Source organism: Xiphophorus hellerii, chromosome 16 (genome assembly GCF_003331165.1).
Source record: "Xiphophorus hellerii strain 12219 chromosome 16, Xiphophorus_hellerii-4.1, whole genome shotgun sequence".
In the NCBI taxonomy this organism is placed as follows: domain Eukaryota; kingdom Metazoa; phylum Chordata; class Actinopteri; order Cyprinodontiformes; family Poeciliidae; genus Xiphophorus; species Xiphophorus hellerii.
Window position 1 is genome coordinate 26253777 of NC_045687.1, and position 16825 is coordinate 26270601.

General features: G+C 40.3%; 1 protein-coding gene across 3 annotated transcripts; it reads left to right on the forward strand.

Annotated features, from left to right (window-relative positions):
- The first annotated feature begins 544 nt into the window (after nucleotides 1-544).
- scaf1 (SR-related CTD-associated factor 1) lies at nucleotides 545-13554 on the forward strand. 3 transcript variants are annotated; one of them, XM_032587320.1, is made up of 7 exons: nucleotides 547-725; nucleotides 3397-3484; nucleotides 4475-7950; nucleotides 8442-8524; nucleotides 8749-9054; nucleotides 12624-12752; nucleotides 12879-13554. In XM_032587320.1, the coding sequence occupies exons 3-7, from the start codon at nucleotides 4542-4544 to the stop codon at nucleotides 13035-13037; spliced, it is 4086 nt and encodes a 1361-aa protein (XP_032443211.1). In that variant the 5' UTR covers nucleotides 547-725; nucleotides 3397-3484; nucleotides 4475-4541; the 3' UTR covers nucleotides 13038-13554. The 3 variants fall into 3 exon arrangements, with proteins under 3 accessions (XP_032443214.1, XP_032443211.1, XP_032443213.1); XM_032587323.1 differs by lacking the exon at nucleotides 12879-13554 and having other exon boundaries at nucleotides 545-725; nucleotides 12589-12700; XM_032587322.1 differs by lacking the exon at nucleotides 3397-3484.
- Nucleotides 13555-16825: the final 3271 nt, after the last annotated feature.

Sequence of the window (16825 nt, forward strand, 5' to 3'; positions counted from 1 at the left end):
GCTGATGTAAGTTATCCAAAGGATGAACTTAACAGTGATGTTTTCTGAAGATTAGCTCCAGGCCACTGTTGGCAAACAGCTGTGCTGCTCATCCAACCTCTGCTATGTCTCCTGGCATAGTCAGCATGATGTGGCTGCTTTTATAGCAAATGCAGGTTTTTTTCCCGCAATTAATAATTTATTATCTTTCATACATAGTGAAAGCACATGCTTTTCTGATCAAACACTGACTACATTTGGAGAAGAAATAAATGTGCTTTTCCAAAAGAGTGGCTGTTGTGAACTTGAGCATCACTATTCTTCAATGTAAATTACAGAAGGATGGAAAAATAAGAGAATAGATTGTATTCAAACAATGTTTTTATTATTCATTTTCTGTGGGTTAAGCCGCTAGACTATTTCTTAGTACAGTGATAGATTCATACAGTTTAACAAAAAGCCCACTTTACTGTCTAATAGTAGAAAGGAAATGTTCTCTTTGAATTTGGGGCTTAAATTTTATTGGGAAGCCAACAGGAGTGACGACCACACACGCAAAAACTCAGTTTCCCATGATTCTTTTTCGTCTGGCTTCAGGAGAAGGCAGATGGCGGCGACTAATAGAGCAGGGCTCCTCCGCTTTTGATACATTAGCAATTAAAACTTTGATCATTTGGTTGATTTAATGGTTCAGGTGGATGAACGACGGAGGATTCGCCGTCAGACTAAAGACTATTCGAGTCAAGGTAGCATGTTAGCACACAGCCGTTCTCACTACATGGGCTTGTCAGAGTAAAGCGGTTACCCAGCTAGCTCAATGTTTTCATATTCTGAATTGTTTTACTGGAGCTAATCAGTTAACCACGAAGTCATTTTTTTCAGTAGGAATAGATTTGTATTTTCTAGATGTATGCGACATTTAACTATGAAAATGAATAGGCCGGCAACCAGCGGCGTCAGCAGTGATGCTAACAGCGGTGTCTGTATTGCTAAATGCTAGATGTTCCCTAGCCCCAATAGTAAAAGTAATGATCCCGTCACGGAGGTTGATAAACACCGTAATTAATGCAAATTAGAAGGAATGTGACACAACATTCTTAAATGTTTTGCCAATAAAAATGACAACTGATTGGTGTATTTGTATAACGCCCCCTCCCCTCCTGAGCTAATACTTTAAGGCAGTGTTTCTCAATTCTGGTCCTCATGGACCAATTCCCTGCATATTTTAGGTGTTTCCCTTCTGCCACACACCTAACTTGAATAACGGGGCGATTAACAGGCATCTGTAGCACTTGATGGCATACAGACGAGGTCGTTCAATCACTCGAATCTGGTGTTCTGGGACGGAGACACATCTAAATATGTAGGACAGTGGTCCCTGGGAACATTATCTTTCACTGAAAGTCCACCTGCACTTCTTTTGGGCTGCCTGTACCAGTTTTGAACTTCTGTAAACGGAATATCTTCTGATGCCTCTTTGTAAAACCCACTCAGATTCACTCAGCTTGGTTGGAGAACATCTGAAAAAAACAGTTTAAGTCTTATTTTGGATTCTCAGTTTGTTTTAGGACTGGATAATTCCTCCCTATGCTGTGATCTAAACCAGTGTTTCCCAACCCTGGTCCTCAAGGCACCTTGCCTTGCATGTTTTAGGTGTTTTTTGTTTGTTTGTCTTTTCTTTCTTTCTTTTGTTCTTTCTTTCTCTTTTTCTTTTGGCAGTTGGCGAACAGCTTAAGGTGCATTACTGCCACCTTCCAGAATGGAGTATGGTTGAAATCTTTTATTATAAGAACAAATATATCCCTCCCAAAATACCTGCTCTTCTTCAAAAAACTAAAAAGGCTGCTAGAAACTACATACCCAGATGATCTTTGAAATTATTCAATTACATGTAATTTACTTTTATTCTTATTTAATTTTTCAATTAATACTTTTCTTTCTTAAACATATGTATCACATTCCAAAGAAATATATTGTACTGTTTCTATTTGTCCACAATAATTAAAACAACCTGATTATTTTAAGAGTACTGTTTAATCCTGTATGACCAAATGTCATCCTCAATATAATATCTTCTTTTTTAAATTCTATTACATTTTCTAAATTCTCTTTTGATACTATAATAAAATCTAAAATTTTCTTCTCTATCTCATTATTCTTGCCATTCTTTCTTAATGTACAATTTTTATTTATTTTGACATTCAAATCAACAATAATCTTTTTTGCATCACCTTTAGCAAAACTGTCTGGCTACTCATTTCCTACTATTACAATATAGGCAGGAAGACTAGCTTGACCTCTGATCTGCAATTTTTTATCCTGAATGTTACTTGTATCCAATATAATATCTTGTAATGATTCTGAATTTACCTTCAGAATACTTATTAATACGCTACTTGAGTGTAGTTGTGTTCTTCGGCTCAGCAGATTTCAACTTATTACTGATTAACAGATGTTTGCTAAACTATAATCATCTGAATCCGGCATATTAAGCATGGAAACACCTAAAACATGCAGGGCAGTGTGCTTTGAGGATCAGGGTTAGGAAACACTAGTCTAAACCATTCCAATGTAGGAATGGTGGTATTTTTGGAGGGTTGTCCTGCTGGAAAGTAAACCAGGATTGTTCACTTGAGGACAAGGAAGTTAGTCATCTATGTTGACTAACCTCCTTGTCCTCAGTGAAGAAAAAATCCCCACAGCATGATCCTGCCACCAGCACCATGTATTAGAGTGAGGATGTAGTGTTTTAGGGTGATATGCAGTGAGAATTTTCTGGCACATACACAGTTAACCCGAAAAATTATTTATAACCTTTGTAAATTTAGATTTAAAATTACCTTTTTGAAAATATGAAGTTTGCTTCTAATGAGTCTGGCATCACTCAAAAGATAAAATAATGGACTATTCATTGTTTTAAAAAAATGCTTTATACAAAATTCAACTTGTTGTCCTCTTATCAATTGGAAAACCACAGCGCTCAAATCCTCCTTATGATTGCTGATCAGATTTTTGCATATTTCCACTGGTACTTAAGTCTTCGAGGAAGGCCTCCTTGCCATCACTCTAATCTATACCCCAAATTTATGCCAGGACTCTGGCTGGGCCACTTCAAGACTTCAATATTACTTCCAGTTTGAAGAAAACATTTTTGTTAAATTAAAAGTTGACTTTAAAGCAGCTGTGTGTAACTTTTATTTAAAAAATATGTTATTTGCATATTTATTGAACCTGTTAGTGTTGTGACAGTATGATCTATGAAAAAATTGAGCTCCTCTGACTTCTTCCTGTGGTCCTGTTGTCATCTGAACAAATGCACTGCTTTGTTAGAAACAATCAGTCAGAGTCAGCAGGAGGGTCTTAGCGCCGTCAACCAACTTCTTCTCAACCTCTCCCTTTCTCTCTGATATGCTACAGCTGGTTCACTACAACTGAGGCTGCCATGAATGCTCAGTCTAGTTAGCATGGCCACCGATGACGGCGGATAAACAATTTTCCTGGAACGGTAAGTTGCTTCTCCTCTATTAACACATTTATCAGTGAGAACATGAGGTTGATCAACAGCACTAAGACACTCTTCCTGGCTCTGGAAGTGTTTGCCTGGGAGAGGTGCATTTCTTCAGATGGTAATAGTAGCTCTTTGGAGAGCAATAACTTTCAGCGACCCTATTTTAAGTGTTATGAATGCTTTTCATGCTAATATAAAGTGGAAGCCTTGCTTAAAGAACACCATCCTCAGGGTCAAGAATAGTGTTGGAAACAATGCTTCGGGTGTGTGTTTTTTAACCGACAGGATTAGCTGCTTTAGAGAAAGCGGCATCATAAAGAGGGATTATAATCAAGATTACCTGCAATAACATCAAGAAATCTACAGAGACTTGGTCTTGAACAGTATTAGTGGCTTCAGTGTCACAGTGACTCAAAACACAACTAAAGCATTAAAGAAATGGTCAACCAATAACAACAACATAACATTTTGAAGTGACCCAGACAGAACCCTGACTTAAATCTGATATAGGATTTATGCAAAGATTTGGCTTAAGATGAGTGGAAACAAGTTTATCAACAGTTCTGCAGAAATAAACTATATGAAGTAACTTCAGTTTGTTGCATTGGATTCTATTTAGAGTTGCTTTTGAACCATAATAAATGAAACACTGACCAACATTTTTGTTGTGTAATGACAGCCTTGGCAGAATGTAATGTTTCAATTGTTGACTGTGTGTTCTATGACTTTGTATTTGTGTGCTTTCATTATGTAAAGCACTTTGAACTACCTTGTTGCTGAATTGTGCTTTACAAATAATCTTGATTGATTTATTTATGGGTATCAGCGTAAGGGAGCAGAATACAATTGCACATCACAATTGTCAGCTTTTTTAAGACTATCTTTCTGTTCCACTTCACAATTATGCGAAGTGTGAAAAAGTTTAAATACTTCTGCAAAGCACAAAGATTATTATGTTATTTAAGTATAACATCTGCTCTCTGCTAGGTTTTTGCCTGGACCTTTTATGCTGTGTGGCCTTGGCTGATCTTTATACTACCGGGTTTCCCAACCCATGGACTCGACTTCAGCATCAGACTTCAAAAGGAGGTCATCACCCTCCTCTTCCCCAGTTGAGGTTGGAGAAACCGCCAGGAGCCCTCCTCCCTGCTCAGCCTTCTCGTCTCCGTCACCTCCTTCTTCTGAGCCGTCTTCACCGTTGTCTTCACCATTATCTTCATCGCCCTCTCTTTGTGCCAATACCTCAGTGTATAAAAACAATGTAACACATTTGAGTGAGGTGGCCAGGGTTTCTTCTACTTCCACACAACCTCTTGCCACATCTATGTCCAATAACGCCTCAGTACAGCGCTTTCCTCACATGGCAATGCAGGCGAGCAATAGCTGTGAAGAAGATGATGGGAAAAGAGGGATATACAATCCTTACAGTCCAACTGATGTAGAGAAAGAGAGTTATCTGATGGGAGAGGAGAGGCATGGGGAGAAATATGACCCTTTTGATCCAACTGGCTCTCCACAGTCAAATGTGGATGATGGGCTTGACAGAGATGAGGTCTTAGAGAAAATTGCTGAAATAAATAAGAAAGATGAAGAACCTCCAGATTCCACAGAGATTTTGATGGATCCACTGAGCCCCAGTCTGACCAGCCAACAGCATCTGAGGAGGAGAGTGAAAAGTAGCAGCTTCAAAGCCCGGGGGCAAAGAGAAGGCATTGACTCAGAGCATTCTGAGATAGAGGAGGGAGAGATAGTTGGAGTTGCTGACAGAGATGGAGCTAAAAAGAGGCCCTCAGAGGAACCCCTTCCTCTGAATTCTCCCAATATTTCATTCTTTGGTTCGAAACCAGAGCGCATTTTGCGCGTGCTGGATGGAGATGGGTTTGTGTCTGTGTGTACAGAGGGAAACTGGGAAGATGACAGGGAGCTTGAAGATGAGCCTGCTATCGCAGTGGAGGATTTGAGAAGGAAGTTGGTCAGCAGGAGGAAGGAAAGATATCTGTCCTTTCCTGCCTCTTCCCCTCTGTCTTCTCAGCCACCACTGCCTCCTTCCCTTCCTCAAGCTTCCATGTCTGCCTCTCCTGCCACGCCCCCGGTAGAGCAAACAAGCAAGAATCGCAAGTGCTCCAAAAGTTCTAATGATTGCGACAGGCAAAAAAGCAAAGAAAGAAAGCCAGCGGAAAAGGTGGTCAAAAGGAAAAAGAGGAAGAAGGGAAAAGAGGAGGGTTGCGAGAAGAGCAAAGAGAAAGAACGAGGACAAAAGGATTTAAAGGAGGTTAAAACAAGGGGGAGCAGTAGAAGCAGCAGTCAGAAAGGAAAGAAGAGGCGACATGGCAGCCCTGCAGTCTCCCATCACTCTTCAAGAAAAGAGATGCATTCTCGACGCTCTTTTTCAAGTCTGTCTGAAGAAAGACACAGGGAAAGGGAAAAAGAGAAAGACAGGGGCAGAAAAATTCATCGAGACAGAGAAAGGGATAGAGGCAGAGATAAGGACAGAGACAGGCATCATAATCACAGCAACAGTCACCGGAAAGATGAGAGAGTACGAGATTCTAATTCTAGAAAGAGGGAAAGGGAAAAGAAGGGCAAACTGCACTCAAGCAGCAGAGAGCGGGGCCTTCCAAAGAAGCGTAAGAGCAGTAGGGAGGAGAGGGAAAGTAATAGAGACAGGCAGCATGAAAGGGAACATCGACGGGATGGTCGCCCTGTTGTCCCGCCATCAATTCAAGACCTCAATGGTTCTGACCTCTTTGCTATTAAACGAACCATTACAGTGACAACCACCACTACCACCACCACAGTCCCAGGCTCGCCAAGACTTGCAGCAGCGTCTCCTTGCCATCCCACGGAGGAGAGGAAAAGAAGAAAATGGCAATCAAATGAAGACACAGAGGAACGGGAAGGTGTTTGTGGCCGCTCACGGTCATGCTCCCCACCGAGGTATCATGGCTATGAGTCAGATCACTACTCTGACAAATTGGAAATTGATATGTTGTCTTTAGATGGAGAAGCTTTGGACTCGGATTACCCATCTTTGGAGGATACACCTCCTGCTGCTCTGCCTTTAGAACCACCCATCCCAAGCCCTAAAGCAAAACCTTCTCCTAAAGCCAGACAAAGTCATTCAAAAAAGAAGTCTCACACAATAAAGAAGTTAGATTCCCCTTCCTCTTCTAATAAAACAACAGGGAAATGCCTGTCCTCACTGACAGTGACTTCAGGTCCTACCTCCATCACTCCTGGTCTCACATCAGCAAAGAGAGCCAGAAAAGTAGGGAAGGATAAAGTACGGGACAAAAGCAGCAGAAAAGATTTAATAAGTTCTGGGAAATCCAAGAAAGAGAGCAGCAGCAGTCGGAAAGGCAAACTTCAGTCCAAAGTGTCGGTCTTGGTGCGAGAGGGAGTGAGCAGTACCACTGGAGCTTCTGTTGGTTCTGGAAAATTAAGCATGGATCTCTTGGGCCCAGGGGGTACAGGAGCGGGAGCAGGGGGTTCAGTGGTTGGAGGCTCTATTGCTGTAGTCTTTTGTAGAGACAATGAAAGCAGGTCTCCATTCCTGAAGCCTTGCTCAGAGCCCCTGTCATTAGGTGGCCGAGGTAAAGATCTAGCTGGTATGGGAAAACGAAGCAGCCTGTCGGGGCCGCCATCATCCTTAGCCAGCCCTGCTGGACTGAAATCCAAAAAAACAAAACCAAGCTCCATCACATCTACTTCTTCTTCTGCATCCTCCCCCTCATCATCTCTGGCAACCAAGCGTCGCCGCCGCTTAGCTAAGAAAAACAGTAAAAAAGCTGGAACAGCTGGTATGGTTGCTGGTGAAAGGAACCAAAAAAAATCCACATTAGAAGGCTGGACTGTATCCTCCTTTGATGCTCCATCAGCTGTTGGAGAGGGGAGTAAATTAGTCGGTCCACATACAGGTCAAGCTGGCCCTCCGCCTTGCTCCTCATCCTCCTCTTCTACATCCTCCTCCACCAGTGTTCTCCCACCCTCCTCCTCTCCACCACACACACCGCCTCCATCGAATGCTCCCTTGCGGGACACCAGAGAGTCTTCCCCTGACTCTCAAACTGTGGACAGTAGTTGTAAGACACCAGAGCCCGCTTTTCTAGTTGAGGACTGCCCAAATCAGAATAGCCCTTCTCCCCCAGCTTCCAGTCCATCGAGCCTGTCTACTTCCCAGGGAGCTGGCCTTGGAAGTACCCTGTCAACACAGACTGTAAAGCCTCCCCCTCCAGAAGACGTGTCAAAATCTTTGACCTCGCCTCCTTGCTCATCTTCATCAGCAGGCCTCACCTCCCTTTCGCTGTCGCTCTCTTCCACTGACCCCTCCTCTTCGTCCTCAGTATCCTCCTCTTCTGCCAGTAAGCTGCCACCACCACCTCCTCCACCTCCACCAGCAGCAACTACTCTGCCCTGGAGTCTTCAGACAGGAGTGGACTGTACAACTGGAGGTGTTTTAGCATGTAAGTTTGTACTCCTACCTGAGCAGAACCTTGCCATGCTCTTCTGGATTATTCAGAAACATGAATCTTGAACATTTGAATGCCATTGTAAATGGTATGTTCTTACATGTAGATTATCTATTCCAAAGTACTTTACACTTCTACGCTACATTACCCATTCACACACTGAGCTACGTTCTAGCACAACTGCCCTGGGGAAGACTGCCCCACAATCTTCACCCTACGACCACCACCAACAGCAAGCAAGGCGAGTAAAGTGTCTTGCTGAAGGACACGACGACTCAGACAGAGAGGGCGTATGTTCGAACCAGGATAATACCAGTTACAACTCCTACCTCCTTAACCACCATCGCCCAATGATCATAATTCATAGAAGTGTTGTTAGAGTTCACAATTATAAACACTTAGCTTCTAAACATTATATTTCTGTTATGTTTGTATGTGAATATTTGGGAATACATGCTCACCTGTGTAAATTATTATTCTGTCAGTGACGGCTCTACTCTTCAAAATGGAGGAGGCCAATATTGCCAGCAGGGCGAAAGCACAGGAGTTCATTCAAGCAACCAGTCAGGTGAGTGAGAAAGGCTGTTGCTGTTCAGTCGTTTTTTATAAACTTTATAAAGCAATATACAATATAAAAATGTGATTATTCAACAAAATCAGAAAAACATTACATTCAAGATGTTGGCAAAAAATTAGCCTAGGAAAAGTATTAAAAATGAACCATCTACAGCTACTCTTACTTTCAATTCAAGTAACCTCTAATTGTTCATTGATTTGGTTTTGCACATGCAGATTCTGTCCCATTCCAACCAGAACCAATCCCAGCATCACGTTCCTCCTTCCTCAACTTCCTCATCTGCCCAAATCCCTCCACCTCCCACCGTGCCTCCACCAGCCGGTCTGAGCCCAGCCCAGTTCATTCTCCACAGCTCTCTCCCTTTGGTGGGATGCACCAAAACGCCCCCATCTCACCTGCACCCCTCCCTAGGAGGTGGATGTGCACAGACCCCACCGCCGATGCTACCTGTGGGGCTGTCAGGAGTGACAGGGAGCTCTGGTGAAGCCAGATGGGAAAATGAGAACAAAGATTCAGATAAGGTACGACTAAGAAGTTTTATACAGTGGCCTGTAGTTATACTGACAGTATTAATAAAAAGAATAAAAACAGAAAAGTATAACATGATACAATTGTTTTCATTTCGAACAGGAATGCCATGATTATTCCTACAGCTGAGAGAAGCTAATATGTTGATTGTTAATGTTATGGTTAGATCTACAGCATTTATTTATGTATTAATTTCACCATTGATCATTCCCATGATGAGTAGACGCAAACTTCTGATCACTAAAGCTTAAGCACAATGCAGAGGAAATAGGGTTGATAATCTTTAGGATTTGGATTTGATTGCAATTCAAAAGGCTATGATGTAATTATAAATAAATTTGATGATGTAACTCCTTTACTGCTCTTGTTTGTACCATACAACATTCTAGCAAAGAATGCACCATCATGGTGAAACATTCTGCAGGAGCAGCTTTTTATAAAATCCATGTTAAAAGTATTTACATGCATTATATTTTAATTTGGATACATTTGGTTTCGCTGTATATAATGTGGATTGCCATTTCAGTACAGAATCCTGGAGGTAAGATGTAGAGTGGAATTGTGATGAAAACATATCTCTAGAGCAGGGGTGGGCAATCCTGGTCCTCGAGGGTCGGTGTCCTGCAACTCTTAGATGTCTCCCTGGTCCAACACACTTGAATCCAATATTTGAATCACCTCTTAAGTGCAGTCAAGTTCTCCAGAGTCCTGCTGATGACCTCATTATTTGACTCAGGTGTGTTGAAGTAGAGATACATCTAAAAGTTGCAGGAGACCGGCCCTCGAGGCCTGGAGTTGCCCACCCCTGCTCTAGACCATATTTTGACAAGACCAAACTATTCCTACAGATTCCACAAATGATTCCATTAGATCAGGGGTGTCGAACTCCAGTCCTCAAGGGCCGGTGTCCTGCAACTTTTACATGTGCCTCTGCTGCACCACACCTGAATAGAATAATTAGGTCATTAGCAAGGCTCTGGAGAACTGATCTACACAAGGAGGAGGTGGAATAATTAAGCCATTTCATTTCAGTGTTTTGTACCTGTGGCACATCTAAAGACTGCAGGACAGCGGCCCTCGAGGACTGGAGTTTGACACCTGTGCATTAGATAAACTAAGAGAGATAATCACTTGTTTAAGCCAAAGATGAATGTATCATCCTGAACCATTACAAACAAACCTAAGTCCAGATGTGAGCATAATACCAAGGTATTTTAGACTTAAAGTCCTTTAGTAATCACTCCACCATAATGATTATCTACCTAACAAGACACACAAATACAGAATTTCTGGATTGGAAAATGAATATTCAGGTTTTTGTTAGCTAATAAATATCTCACCTTATTCTTTGTCTAGAAAGGCAAACCTTCTGTTTACATTCATAAGAAAGCTTTCTAAATGCCTGACTTAACTGTTTGAAAAGTTTGAAAGGATTCATGAGGGGGTTCCTTCAGAGGACATCTAAGCCAAGAGTCATAAAACAGATAAATCACAAAGAGGGAAAATTAGGGTGTGCTCTAATTACAGAGGGGTCATACTCTTAAGCCTCCCTGGCAAGGTCTATTCAGGACTCTTGGAGAGGAGGGTCTGTCGAACCTCTGATTCAGGAAGAGCAGTGTGGGTTTCGTCCTGGTCGTTGGACACTGGACCAGCTCTACACCCTCAGCAGGATCCTGGAGGGTGTGTGGGAGTTTGCCCAACTCGTCTACATGTGTTTTGTGGACTTGGAGAAGGCGTTCGATCGTGTCCCTCAGGGAGCACTGCGAGGGATTCTCTAGGAGTATGGGGTACTGGGCCCTTTGATACGGGCTGTTAGGTCCTTGTATAACCACATCTATGGTCATGAGCTTTGGGTCATGACCGAAAGAACGAGGTCACGGATACTGGCCGGAGGAACTGGCCTAAGTGGCTGGGGAGAGGGAGAGTGGCTGGGTCTCCCTTCTTAGGCTGCTACCCCCGCGACCCGACTCCAGATAAGCAGAAGAAGATGGATAGATGGATAGGTTTCCTAAAATCCAAAATGGCGGTACCCCGTGTCCTATTTGTGAGTAGGGGGACCACTACCCCAGTCTGCCAATCCAGGAGACTTCCCCTGATGTCCATGTAATATTGCAGAGTAGCGTCATCCAACACAACCCCGCAAGATTCATAGCCTTAAGGAACTCCGGGTGAATGTCATCCACCCTCAGGGCCTTGCCATCGAGGAGCTCTTTGACAACCTCAGCGAGCTCATCCTGAGATTGGAAAGCCCGACCCAGAGTCCCCAGTCTCCACTTCCTCAATGGAAGGCATGTTGGTGGGATTGAGGAGGTCTTCAAAGTATTATGCCCACCGGCCCACAACGTCCCGAGTCAAGGTCAGCAGCACACCATCCCCACTATATATAAACAGTGTTGGTGCTGTACTGCTTCCCCCTTCTGTGATGCCGGATGGTGGACCAGAATCACCTCAAAGCCGTGCGGAAGTCTTTCTCCATGGCCTCTCCGAAATCCTCCCACGCTTGAGTTTTTGCCTCAGCAACCATCCGAGCCGTTTGGACTGCCAGTAGCCATCAGCTGCTTCCGAAGTCCCGCAGGCCAAAACAGCCCATAGGAGACTCTGCCAGATGTTCCCAGCAGACCCTCGTAACATATTTGGGCCTGCCAGGTCTAACCGGCATCCTCCCCACCACAGGAGCCAACTCACCACCAGATAGTGGTCAGTGGACAGCTCCGCACCTCTCTTCTCTCAAGTGTCCTAGGCATGTGGTTGCTGATCCAACGAAATGACATTGGATCTGCAACGAAATGACAAAATTGATCATCGATCTCTGGCCTCAGGTGTCCTGGTGCCAAGTGCACATAGTATGGACACCCTGGACAGATACCACCTTGGGTTTCTGTCCAGGGTGTTCATCATTATTTAGACATCATTATTTTAGAGAATCTGTATTAAAATTAAATTTAAAAGTTTCTAAATTCTTTACACATTTTAACATATCTTCCTAATCACTTACGGTACATAATCTCAGGAGACAATATGTGGAATAGAAGTCTTGTGTAAAATTAGGGTATTTGCATGAGCAAGGAAGTTCAAGGTCAGTTTTTTGTACATTTCTTTACGCTACAGTTCTCTACCATTTCACAATGGTAATATTCACTGAATAGATCTCCCGATTCAATCATAAAGGACTTAATTTTGGTAATGGACTGGACAAATTGATTTTTAATACCAAACAAAGCCTACGAAAATGTTCAGTAAATTTCTGAACAACATTACATGACTTTAATGTTTTTATAAGCATAATTCTTATTTAAATAAACTACATATATGGAAACAGATTCAAATGTATACATACACCACATACATTCAAATAATACCAAAAACTTTTGTACCCATCTTTGGGACTTTGTGAATTGTTTCCCATCAAATTGATGAAAGGTTTTTTGTAAAATATTGGTAGAGTGTATGTACTTCTTGGAGTATTTCTATTTTTGACAGTGTTGATTAGTAAAATCTACAATGCTTGTATTCCATAAATTTTGCAGCTATATTAAAATGACTACTACTTCGTTCTCTTAAGTATCTGAAGAAGCTGCACACCCAAGAGCGGGCAGTGGAGGAGGTGAAGCTTGCCATCAAACCTTACTACCAGCGCAAAGACATCAATAAGGAAGAGTATAAAGACATCCTCAGAAAGGCTGTGCATAAGGTCAGTGTAAGCATCCAAATCACTGCATGGAAAAAGTGAAACCTCTTAAATCTTTGCAAGATTGATGTAAAGTTTTGTGGTATTAATTCATTTAAAACCAGGGTTAACTATCTGCTTTTCTCTCAGATTTGCCATAGCCGTACTGGAGAAATCAACCCAGTAAAAGTCAGCAACCTAGTAAAACTGTACGTTCAGCGCTACAAATATTTTCGGAAACACGGACGCAAAATGGATGAAGAAGAGCGAGAAGACAGGGAGCAGGGAACACTGCATTCCTCTGCCTGAGAGAAGTCTGTTTCTAACAACCATCCAGCTCAGTGTCTGAGCACTACTGTGACTGGTTTCATTTATTTTATTATTGTTTTGGAAACTTTGTCTACACATTTATGCCACCTGTTCTCTTATTTCTATGTTCTATGTAAAGATGACTCATCCTGATCATGAATGAAGTGTTCCTGGAAGTGAATTCTGCTGACTGTGATTAGCTGCAGTCCAGCACTTCTATGAAAGTTACATTTTGTTGCCTCTATCTGTTGGAGGAGATGTTCTGGCTTTTTAATAGAGAAGGGAGATGTTCCACCACTCTGTTCCACTCACCAATAATCAGTTGGAAAATGCTCAAGGACACACCTCACACAGACACTATCACATCTCTCTGAACTGGACACTTCAGATCCATTGTATTGTCTGACTTCTTTTTATTCTATGTATTGTGTGCATGTGGTTCAGAAGTTGAGGAAAATCACTAAATGTCTTTATAAAATAACTTGGATTCCCAAATATAAACATTGCTTGAAAATTGCTGTGCAGTACTGTTTTATTTTTCATTTTCAGCTCCTCACACAAAAGTCTCTCTTTAAATTCACTAAGATTATACCGCGCTGTTTTCTACATTGGCTTTTGTCCAGCTTTTTGACTTTGTAGAGCACTTATTGAAATATCAAAAAAAAAAAATCTACAGTGCCATGGAAAAGTATGTATTTCCTCTGAATTTTATCCACACTACAACCTCCACTTTCAGCATATTCTATTGGGATTTTATGTAGCGGACCAACACAAAGTGGAGTTAACCCATGGAGTGTTAAACAAAATAGCTTTGCAACTTTTTTTGGTCATTTAATTATGATATTTTTATGCATTTCGCACCCTTTACTACAGTGTTTCTTTTTCAGGCTGAGGACTACTTGCCTCATTTAACAGACACTCGCAAACCACCTAATTTGATATTGCCCTCACAATAGCATGCCATCTTAATATAAATAACCTGAAACTATTAGCCTCTTAACTCATTGTTTTTGTTCCTCCTAATGTGAAAGGTGGCTCTGTTAAGTTGTCAGTGGGGAACATGCAGAAGGCAGCTTTACACAGAGCATTTAGATGGCGGTATGGACTTTATTCCATTTTCAAAACAAGTCTGGAAAAATGTAAAAGACGGATAAATGCCTGCAGCCGACCTAAGAACAGCTGAATACAGAGATCGACGGTATTAAAACACCCTGTTTGTATGAAGGTTTTGTCATCATTACATCATTGGTGTGAACGCACTAGTAGCGGGTTAAACAGTTGTCCAACTCATCCCAACGCCATTAGAAAGAAAACATTGTCACAGTTCTATAAAAGGTGACATACAGAAATCTCATTTAATTTTTAGGCAGAATTGTCTAAGAAAGTCCATGGCCCCTTGGCCCTCCTGTTCCGGCGCCTCTGTGACAAGGCACACATTAGTAATAAAAGAGTTTGACATTAACTGAGCAGAAAAAAAGAAGAAACAAAGAATAGTCACACTAATTGTGAAGAAAGTAAAAGATGCTTATTGGTATGAAGATGGGGCTTTTGTGATGTTGCGATGTTTAAATGCTCTCTTAAATACAATTATTTAACTTAAAAATGGGGGTAATTTTTAGAAAACGTTATTTGTGAATAAAAACTTAGCCAGAGGATTAAATCATTAACATCATAATTTAACTCTTCATCCTCTGTTAGACCAAATTGCCTTCTATTATAACTTAAGGATGGAACAGATTTCTTGTACAATATCCACTTTTGAAAATCTTTCTAAAAACTTTAGTGACGTAATTGAAAAAAGATGTATTGTTTCACAATCTCAGTCACAAAGCACACAAGAATTGGTACTTATTTTTGAATTTCCTTTGCAAAAAGTTGTTACAGGAAGAACTTCATACATAATTATCAAACTAATATCTTAATTTCTTTGTGGGTGCGGAATAGAAAGGTATTTGGTTCTTATTGTCTTTAGAAATATATCATAATTTTTAAACAAATATTTTCTTCTCAGGCTAGAGGGGAAGAAAATTAATGTCAAAGTTCCTTATGAATTTCTTGTAACATCTGGTTTATAAAGTCACAACATTCACAGCTTATTTAAAGAAGGACATTTTTGTTCCATTAGTCTTTTTATTTTTCACAATGTAGCATCAGGCCTTTTTTTCTCCTTTATCTATATGCCGTATGTTTGTCTTTCCTTAATGTAATGTTTGTTAGCACATTACCTCCACTTTATACCAAACTAACTTTTAGCCACATAAAGGAGATGGGTTTTTTATTTAGTAGCATCTGCATATGTAATCAAGCATAGCATACTGTTAAATTGAATATTAGTACATTTTAATGTGTTTTTTTTTTTTTTTGCCTTTTTGGAAATATGGCAGTGTTCATAAAGCAAACTGTGTGTTACAATAAAAGAGAGGGAAGAAAATCAGTTTTCAAAAGTAAAGTATTGAAATAATTGTTGTTTCATTCTACTGAGCAGGTATGATCACATTAAATTTTGCTCTGTATTGAACAAGTCATAACAAAACACATTTTATGGTTTTGGAAAGCAAAAATACCTATTCTGTATCAATTTTTGTTGTTGTAGTTGTACATTTTAGCAGCACAAATGATTACAGACAGTGACCATTTTGGATGTTGAAGTTACAAAACAGGGGTATACTGTCAATTCTCACATTTTTGCACGCCTTTCATGCATAGTGGTCACTACAGTGGACCGCTATCTAAAAGCCATTTTTTTGTGCTTCTTGTGGATTTTTATGTTATAAATGCACACAGACCACTGAATTGGACACTAATGCATCATAAAATACACTATCAACTACTGGCCATCAGCTGCAAATGCAAGAAATAATTTTTGTTAAATCCAATATGGCCGACAGACAAAAAAGCATGCCAACAGACCCTGTCCCTCCTTCTACTGTAGATGACTCTTGCAGGTAAAAAAATATTGTAACATCAGATAACCCCTAAAGAACAATACTACTGATGTATTTTTCAAATAACAACTTTGTATTTGGAGAAAATTACAATTGATCACCTAAAAAAATTAAATTAAATAAAATTATTTTACAAAAAAAATGTTCCTACCTTTTTTATAACTTAAGAAAATCAAAAAAAGTTTAGAAAAAAATTCTGACACAAAGGATCATAATTCATGCATGAAAGGGTTAATAGAAGAAATCTCAGTATAATGAGATAGTATGCCAATAATGAGATACAGTAAGTATCTCAATATAATGAAATAATGAGATTTTTTTAATCACATTTGCTGAAAAGGGCTTCCATAGATTTTCCATGAAAAATAATTTTCTGTTTGAAAGGATGTATCAATAATTCTGTACTGGCATATGGTGTGAAATTATGTTTAGAGAACAACTGTGAGTAGGCTAAAGGAGATGAAACCTATACATATACTGTAGGTAGTTATAATTTATTAAATTCAAAATCACATTGTAACAAAAAATATAATTCTCTAATAATATGAAATATTAAATTGGGTATGTTATTTAAAACTGGTGCTTTGGAGAACCAATATATTATAAGATTGAAGGTTACTGAGTGATTTTAATTTAAAATATATTTTTTTAAAACCCTTTTTTGTTTAAAAAAGTTATTACAATTTCAAAAGTTTTGACCAAAATTTTATTTTTTTAATCGAGATTAGTTTTTCTTTTTAATTGTGAAACAAATTTACCTCCACAGTGTAATGCGAAGTCCTCATTCTTTGGGATTTCCGACGTGCACTCATGTTGTTCGCTTTACGTCAGTAGTCTTCGTTT

What these genes read in the sequence shown, in the direction of transcription:
- scaf1 (XM_032587320.1), top strand. Translation starts at nt 4,542, where the DNA reads ATGGACTCGACTTCAGCATCAGACTTCAAAAGGAGGTCATCACCCTCC. An exon ending in AACTGGAGGTGTTTTAGCAT is followed by an intron (nt 7,951 to 8,441) that starts GTAAGTTTGTAC and finishes TTATTCTGTCAG; the next exon opens with TGACGGCTCTACTCTTCAAA. An exon ending in AGAACAAAGATTCAGATAAG is followed by an intron (nt 9,055 to 12,623) that starts GTACGACTAAGA and finishes CGTTCTCTTAAG; the next exon opens with TATCTGAAGAAGCTGCACAC.